Source organism: Morone saxatilis, unplaced genomic scaffold (genome assembly GCF_004916995.1).
Source record: "Morone saxatilis isolate NCDOM2014 unplaced genomic scaffold, NCSU_SB_2.0 Contig24, whole genome shotgun sequence".
In the NCBI taxonomy this organism is placed as follows: domain Eukaryota; kingdom Metazoa; phylum Chordata; class Actinopteri; family Moronidae; genus Morone; species Morone saxatilis.
In genome coordinates, this window is record NW_023339807.1 from 1286740 (window position 1) to 1296112 (window position 9373).

At 40.8% G+C, this 9373-nt stretch overlaps 1 protein-coding gene across 1 annotated transcript in view; it reads left to right on the forward strand.

Annotated features, from left to right (window-relative positions):
* The window catches only part of ascc3 (activating signal cointegrator 1 complex subunit 3), a 141758-nt gene that overhangs the window by 66974 nt on the left and 65411 nt on the right, over nt 1-9373 (forward strand). The window contains exon 10 of the mRNA XM_035672105.1: nt 71-235. Within this exon, the coding sequence (XP_035527998.1) occupies nt 71-235 (165 nt within the window). The remainder of the gene's footprint in view (nt 1-70; nt 236-9373) is intronic.

Below are 9373 nucleotides of genomic sequence, written 5' to 3' on the forward strand. Positions count from 1 at the left end.
CTGTATTGTGTTGAATTGGACCTGTATTGTGTTGAATTGGTGTTCCTAATGTCTTCATGTTTGTTTCCAGATGTTGGTGACAACTCCAGAGAAGTGGGATGTTGTGACCAGGAAGAGTGTCGGAGACGTGGCTCTGTCCCAAATTGTGCGTCTCCTAATCTTGGATGAAGTTCACCTTCTCCATGAAGACCGAGGCCCAGTACTGGAAAGCCTGGTGGCCAGGACCATCAGACAGGTTAGTCCCACTCCCTCTCTGCTTCTGAATGCCCCCTCAGCCCCCTTTGTCCTCAGTAGAAATAGTTTGAATTGGTGTCAGTTTTTGTTGATTCTACCTATGAAAAAGGCATTTTGTGTTGTGTACTTTCTAGAACTGCAAGGTTGCAACATTTTCGTAAATAACATTATCTTACTTTGTTGTCAAGGACATTTTAAACGATTGGCAATATTTTTGCATTCTGTTTGAGAAGGAGCTCCAAATAGTCTATACTAACCATAATACAATTTTGAGTAAAATGTGAATTCAGTTTTATCCGATAAGTATCAATACGTTCCAGCCTTTTGTGCCCATCAACACTAAAGGGGTCCAGATAAGGGGAGATGACACTGTTTTCTCTCTCACTCTTTCACAGGTCTTTTCTAGTGTCTCTATCAATTGGATCCATAATAATTAGAACACTTACACTAATTTGTTCATTGTTTATATGTTTCTGTTGCTGTGCAGATTAAACAAATGAGATACAACTTGTTAATTGGCGAGCTTGAGATTGTTGATTCAAAGAAACTGAATAAGCATACTGTCTGGAGTTGAATGTCCTGGGTAAATTAGCATTTCCCTCAGCTCTCTGTTTGCGGAAGTGGGCCATGTCTGATGAACTGCTGGCTATTTGGACTTGGATTTGTGATACGGTTGTATGCAATAGCCGGGTTTTGGCTACACATTTTTTTTCCATACTTCACTATTTTAATTTTTTTAGCAAAACAAGCCAATGTTGTCAGAACAACCAGCAAAGAGACTGAACATTTAGTTTCATTTCTACACAGTGTAACATCACACAGTCTCCTTGTTCAAAGCACAGAATAAATAACTTCCAACTTCATTGAAACAAATACTGGTAGACTTATTGATATGATGGATGATGCATACCGTCAACATTACAAATTAATTCGCTACAAACTTGTCAGAGTCCTGGTCGGAACCACTGTAAATCAGCTGGCCTCCATCAATCAGTCTTGCAGGTTGTGAGCCCGTTTCTGTTGCCTGGCTCCAGTGCCAGTGCTCATTCAAGCCCCGCTCCCTGTGGCATTCCCCCATGTCCTATGTTAGTAGTGAAAACAAACCAAACCCCCGTCCTCCAAACTCCCAGTCCAGGTATAGTCAGCTAATAGGACTGCTAAGTAGCTAATGGCAGCATCTAGTTAGCATATGCAGCAGTGCACTACTAAGTAAGTGACTCCCTGTGTTACAAGAGAAAAGGTCTGTGTTGAAACAATCCTCTGATACTTAAAAGAAATAAAAACAAGGATGCATATTTACATATGTGCACATGACCATATGTTTGCACTGCTTTCATATACTGTATTATACCTCACTCAAATCACTTAGTGCCTGATTGCTGCTTGCTTTGATGAGTTGAAACCTCACAACTCTGATACACATATTTTTAGATTCGGTGTGATTTACACATTCTGAGGACGTTATCTTCACTATCTACTACAGTAATCCAGTGATAGTTGTCTGTACATCCACAGATACACTGAAAAACGGGAACTGTGAACTTTTACTAGCTAATCTTTTTTTTCTTAAAGTATCTTTTAGGGCTTTTATTGCCTTTTAATTGAGATAGCTGAAGAGTGACAGGAAAGGGGGAGAGAGAGGGGATGAAACGCAGCAAAGGGCAGGTACATGGGGTGCAGCTCTACCAGATTAGCTACCAGGACACAAGTACACAAATAAATGATAAAGGAAAAAATGGCTCAAGCTGTAGCCGAGAGCTAAAAAAGTCTTACCATGGCAACATTATATTATTGAATGATATTCAGTTGTCTCGATTTGAAAAAAATGTGATGCTATCTTTTGGTATGTGACAGTTTTCCATACTTAGTACTACAGGTACTTTTCTATCAGTACTCAGAAGGTATTTAGGTTAAATACCTATCTCTACTCTACTTATGTGCTGATAATGCTTCTTTTTACCATCTAGTATATTTCTGCAAAAGTTGCACTTTTGCTTCACTTTCAGTTTGACAAATAACATTTCAAGCTCAACAAGCAAACAGAGAGAAAGTGGCTCACAGACAGCACCGTACCTCTCCCCGCCATCTCCCTATTGCAGCAGTGTACGTCATGCACCAGTCATTTTCCACATTTACCCGCATCACCCACAAAATCTCCCTATAGCCTCTGTTAAACACTCTACTGAGGGCTGCGAGGTGAGACACAAACGGAGAGAAGAGACAGGGGAGTCAGAGCAGAGAGAGAGTGTGTAAGTTTGAAGAGTCATTGGAGAGTGAGCAATTAGTTTAACTAGGGAGTTATATCTGTAGGTATTCTATGCTATGTGCACACTCTTCCAAAAAGGGGTCCTAATGACATGACATATATACAGCATGAGTCCTGCCTCTTGGCGCTATGCTGCTCCACAAAAAAAATCATCATGTCTGAGAAGCTAATTTCCCCTAATGATGATTGACAGGTGTTGGGGCAGGAATCAGTCAGGACATTTCAGACATTAGCGCTATTATGTGAATTCAGACAGGTAGGAGCCACAGTTTCCCGTATCCCATTCTGATGAGCCGCTGTCATTTGTCAGTCTGTGGAAAGAAATCAATGGAGAGGATGCAAAGAGATGTAAAGGGGTATTTTTAGAATGCATAGACCACTGCAGCTGACTCATCTAGGCGTCATGCTCTATGAATTTTGATCCTGAAAATATCTCTATAGATAAATGTCCATTTTGTCTGTCCCTGGCACTGATGACTGTGTGTACCCAGTTTATGAAAGTCTTTAGATGTGTATAGTGTCTATGTTGGATAAAGACTACACTTCTATGTATGGAAAAATACATAAATGCAACTACATACTTTTGGAGTCAGTTATATGCAAATACGTTTGGCTTCACCACTGATAACACGGCAATAAAAGGAACAGTAAAGATGAGGTGGAATTCCACAGATACGAATTCTCAGCAACCAGGCAACAGTAGCCATCCCTGTGCATGACATTCATGTAAATAGTACATGGTAAATGGACTGTATTTATATATGCCTTTCTAGTCTCCAGCTTTACACTACTGCCACACTTACCCATTCACACAGGCAAAGGCCATCACAAACAGAGTAATACTTATTCACACATGGCTGGTTCAGTATCTTGCTCAAGACACTTCAACATGCAGCAGGAGGAGCTGGGGATTGCCACTGGGGATACAGCAGTTAAAGAGTCACAAACCTTTTCACTGCCAGGGTTCCCACGTGTCCTGGAAAACCTGGAAAATTTAGAGACTAGTTTTCCAGTCATGATAAAAGAAATGGATTGACATGACCAAATACCCTAGACATGATCTATGCTGTCCTGAAAAACGTTTATTGTGTTTTAACTGCTCACTCAGGTCACCTACATAGCTGCATATTTAGTTTGAAACCTCGACAGTTGGTGACTGCGCTGGGTACGGTGAAGTAAAAACAGTTTTAACATTTCAGCCATGTCAATGTAGCTGTTCACACCAGACGCTGAGTGGAGCGGACCTGCAACAATCTTTTCTGCGTCATGATAAACCTGAGACACCCCGTCATTAAACAATGAGGAATAAACTGGAGTCAATTTTAACTTGAGTGTGACTGCAGTATGATGGGCCAACTCAAGTGCTCCTTATTATGAGAAATGTTGCAAATACAACAGTTGTATGCTAAAGGAGCAGAGTGAGGAGAGGAGAGTGAAACAGAGAGGCAGGGATGAGCTGCTGTGCTGTGCAGCGACAGAGACCTCCTGGCAGGGTTAACCGCAAGGTAATTGAAAACTGGTCCGTACATGTGACCGCTGTTTACTCGGTTCACAGCCCATTTATCTGCAGGTTTAGCTGATATTACTGAAGAAGGGCTGACTGGGCACTTTGTGCACCTTAACACCTCTAGAGGTTGTGCTGCAGTGATCAGGCTTGAAGCCTCTTGACTGTCTGTCTGTTTGCCAGCAGACTGCACTCGCTGTCAGTGCTTAGAACAAAGCTGTAGATCTCGACTCAACCATTAGCATGTCAATAAACACTGAGGCCTCAGTGCAAGCGCAGTACACAAAATCCATGGTTCAGCATTGGATAATTCCTGAATGACTGCAGCTTATGCTCCACCATGCAGCTACAGTTGACTTAAGGAACATTATGGCTGAGATAAATAAATTAGATAGATGTAAATTCACCCAACTTTAGTTAGATTAGTGGCCACACAATTCCCATTCCACTCTTTTCGGGATGCACCAGTACCACTTTTTTATTACAAGTATGTACATTTGGGTACTTGCTGAGACAGAGTACTGATATGAGTATTGAATATTACCACTGCAGGTCTAACAACGTGTTTCATATTCGTATGGAATGGGACTGGCAGCTGGAGAGGTGCCAATTCCACCTCCTGAGCACTGCTGAGGTGCCCTTAAGCAAGGCACTGAACCAACTGCTGCTATGTGGCAGCCCATCACTCCATCCTCTCTCCGCATTTGCATCTGTGCGTGTGATTTAACTTTGGGCTAATGTGTGTAAAAATTGGAGCGATACCATTAGGGATTAATAAAGTTAATCTTCTTCTTGATATAGTAGCTCTAACCTGTCTAGAATGGTATAGCTAACAGACAACAATGGGCCCACTGCCAAAGCTGTCCAGGTGGAAGTGTCTTTAGAATGGATGTTTCACAAGACATAAAGTGGATTTTACTGTGATTATTTATTTCACCGAATAATTTCATTGACCCTTAACTGAATATCCTGGACTGAATGGATCTGGACAAATACACATATCTTTAGACCCCTAGGTGTTTCAGTGTATCAAAAATAGGCACATTTGAAATCCTCACACAGCAGAGTGGAAACTAGAAGCTAAGCTGGAGCAGGATGAATACAATACTAATAGGAGGAAAACTATCAGCAGATGGACTCCACAATAACTCCTCTCCTCTCATTCTTCTTCAGTATTCTATGGTTTTCTGACTCTACAAATCCCAAGCCCAGGTAGGATATGTTGCTTAGCTTTTGCATTAAATTGCACTTCCTGTAGCTTTTTGAGGGAGTGCCTGTACCAGGGGAAAGCAGCTGCGGAAGTCTAGTTTTCCAGTCATGGAAACATCTGGAAACTGATTAAAATGACCAAATATCCTGGAAAGAATCAGTGCAGTCCTTGTATTTTAGCCCCTCACGCAGATCGCCTACATAAACCTGGGTGCGTATTTAGTTTGAAACCCAACTGTTGGATAAACTGTACGACCCTTTTTCCAGAGCTGCAAGTAAAAACAGCCTATTAATGATAAAATGTCTTGTTGCTGTGGTTGATAAATACATGCACAGTGGTGTTAACTAGGTAGGTGAATTTTCTGTAAAATAAAATCAATTCTACTTGATTTGAACTGTTACTTATGTAATCAGTTTGCCCAAAACTGCAGCTCATAAGGCTGTGCTGTTTTGTCAAGAAAATGTCCTGGAAAATGTCCTGGAAAATGTTCTGGAAAATGTTCTGGAAAATGTTCTGGAAAATGTTCTGGAAAACGTTTGGTTAAAAAGAGTGTGAACCCTCAGAATTTGTGCAGTGTCTCTTTCAGTGACTGAAGAGGTGAGTTGTGTCAGCAACAGAATGTGAAGGTAGAAAAGGAAAGTCATGGCTGCCTCTGGAGTGGGTCACTGGCTCTATGAGGGGAAACAAAAACAGGTTTAACCTCCATATGTGTGGGATAACAGGAGAACACCCAGTGTCTGTTCCTTATACTGCACATCTGATTTACCTCCTGTGAACCTGAAACAGACTGTCCCATTACATCAGACATGCACCACCAGTCAAAGTATTCAGACCATCATCTCCACTGGTCTGCAGCAATTGTTTTTACTTCATTTCATTAAAGGGTACGTCTGACTTGTCTGCGTTGGGAAGTAAACAGTCCTTCTCTCAGCTTGGCAGAGAATGCAAGTAGACTTGTGCTTTTTCTTTCACTGTAGCCTTGATCTTTGTCTCCGATGGATGGTGACAGCAAACACACTGCAGAGGTGTGAGGATGAGCAAAATGTTGCCTCTGCACTGCATGAAAAATCATATTGCATACAGTACATTCTGTCTGTTTAATCCTTTTCATTCATGGAAGGCTATTCTGTGCCTGGCTGCATACTGCTCTCACATTAATATCAAAGATAGTAAAATGCATCTTCTAAACATCAGCAACAGCATATTTATGAATTAGTTTTTTGTAAAGAATAAAAAGCTTTTGTATTTGAGTCGTCAACAGAAATTTTGCATATGTAAAAATAACTTACGAATATACAAAAATAAGAAGGATGGTACTCACAGACAAATGGTCAATAATAATAATATGGGATAAGATGAAACAGGTTGGATCCAGATTAGAAAGTCTATTTTCTGGGGAAAGTGTGGTTTCTGAGAGCAGAAGGATATTGCTCACAAAGTTGTAAACAGCAGCAGAAGGAGGGTGAACTGTGGGAAGAGAAGAAAGGGTGGTTTAAGGGAGGGGAGGAGAGAACGGCAGAGAAGTGGAGGTAGGAAGTGAAAGAAGGATTAGAGCATAAAGCAAGAGGAACAGAAAGAATGGAAAAAAAAGAAAGATGATAAGGTAGAAGTAATGTGAAAAAAGAAGAAGGTATAGTAAAAAGGAAGAATAAATAAGACAAAAACAAATTGGTGAATACATTTGGGGGCTGCAGCTAGGACCCAGCTCCGGTACATAGGGTGCCAGCTCTACCAGATGAGCTATCAGGACGCCCTGGCATTGCCTTTTTCAACATCCTTTTCATTTATTTTAAAAAAGTTGCTTGCCTTAACAAACTTAATTGTCAAATCTTAATTTGCTGCTTTATTTTTTCATAAAAAACGGCCACATATCTTTACCGGGTCCACACTGTGTCTGCGCTTGAGAGCGTCTGCCTCTGTGTTTCTCTGCAGATCAGCGTGACTGTCAGTAGACTGTACAGAAGAGGCAGAGTGGGAGATTGTCCACTAGTTAATTGATCTCAGATACTTACTTCATTACCTCATAGCGTCAAATACATACCTCATCAAATACACCCAGACCTGTGACTAGCAAACACAATGGTTTGGATTGTTTACCTAAGCAGTTCCATCCCTAATAAAAACACAAGATAAAGGGGTATTACAATAAAAGGAGAATAATATTATAAGGTATTATTATTTAAGAGGAAATAGTGGCTTTTTGGGGACTATATTAAGTGGCACATTAATCCACATTTGGTGCTTTAGTTTAGTTTGTTGCTGCAGGATGGTTTGTGTATAAACTACAGTGTGTGTGTTCATGGTAATGAAGGAACCCAGTACAGTGTGGCTGTTTAATAGTTTTTGGACAACAATGGAGCTTTATGGCACAGAAGAATAAGATAACAGGCTTTGTATACACACAAAAAAACATGTTAGGATAAATTCATCACAGGTTTGGCTCTGCACATAGGATTTGTTGACAAGAAGATAAATATAGAATATCACCAGACTTATACTCTAATGTGTACTGCCAGCATTTTGAAGGTGTTAGCCTGGACTGTAAAAGCAGGTATGAGAAAAAAAGGGAGCGCTATATTGCTCTTTTTAAGAAAAACAAGATAGTAAGCAAATACAGAATATTTTAACCTTTAATGCTGTTCCTGTTGCAGAGGCTGGAGAGGATTATGTCACTGAGTAGAACATGCAGGGCGACTCTTTTTGCTACTAATTATATCTACTTTACAGTATATGTGACTGGCACAGAAGCAGCATGTTCCTGTTTGTGTGAGAAGTTGTAAACAGCTCGTAGTCCACGCTCCAACAGAAGACGCTGGGTGCCAACAGCAGCACGCCTGGCACCCCCTCCCCCCACCCCCTTCATCTCTCTGTCCAATTACTGCCACACCTGACAGACTGCTATAATTGATTGTGCTGAAGGAATTAAGGCGACTGCCTCTGATGCGCTAGGTGCTTAAGTTCACGTCCTCAGATGCATTAATATGGAAATCCCCGTAAAGTAAATGATATTTGTCCTCCTTTTTATGCAAATGTTTCTGAACCGTGACAGTTATTACTTTGATGTTGTTGCTTGGAAGAGCTTTGGTTTGGACTATGCTTTCTTGGCCAGGTGTACTGCTACCAATTTTGCACTGCGTCCAAGATAAAGTCCCGCTAACCTTTATTACAGAGGCCTTTAATGTTGCTCTGTTGTAGGGCTTCTTCTTCATGGTTTGATATTTAAGGGGTGGTCTACCTAAGCTTACATAAAGCATGCCTTTTATAATTAGGTGCTTGAATATGATCATAATGTGCAGTTTTTATAGGGTTGTTGATGACAGCTACCACTGGAGATTTAAAGGTCCAGTGTGTAACATTTAGGAGGATCTATGGCTTTCACCATGTTGACCCACCGTGTTTCTACAGTAGCCCAGAATGGACAAACAAAACACTGGCACTAGATAGGGCTGAGTTTCAAAACCACCGTAGTCTTTCCTTTGTGCTTAGAAGGGGAGGGTAAAGCGAGGAAGTTGTATTCTGCAACTACACCACTAGATGTCACTTAATCCTACACACTGGACCTTTAAGGCAGTGGTGACATCTTATATGGATATTTCATATTATATTTAATGTATAACAATGACAGTAGACACAACTGATAACCTAACAGTACAATGAATCCAAACAGTGAAAACAGCTGCAGGAAGTTTATGGAAAACAAGCAAATGGGATAAAGTCTAGATTATTCCCTGTGAATATTGCATCAGAGACTTTTCCTGATATTTTAGGAACTTTTTATAAAATTCTCTGTCTTTATTGTTATTTTTTAAACAATCATACAGTACATACAACCTAAACTATCTAAACCTAAAGGAAAAAAAACAATGTACTTAAGCTTTCTTTACAGAAGTGAACCAAATGCTGAAATATATGCCTACTGTGCATATTTTTTAAGTTTTCTTACACCCCTTAAAATCAAGAAGGCCTTGTGGCCCCCCCGAACCTTTGGCAACTCCTAGTGGGGGTCCCATCCCCCAGGTTGCAAACCACTGCTCTGAGGCCCTGCCAAGCTGCCAGACATACCCTTCTTTAACGCTGCACTCATCATATTTTCTACCTGCAGTTCCCTTAGCTCAACATAGGGCTGTTACGTGAGGGAATTTCCGCTGCAGTGATTTAG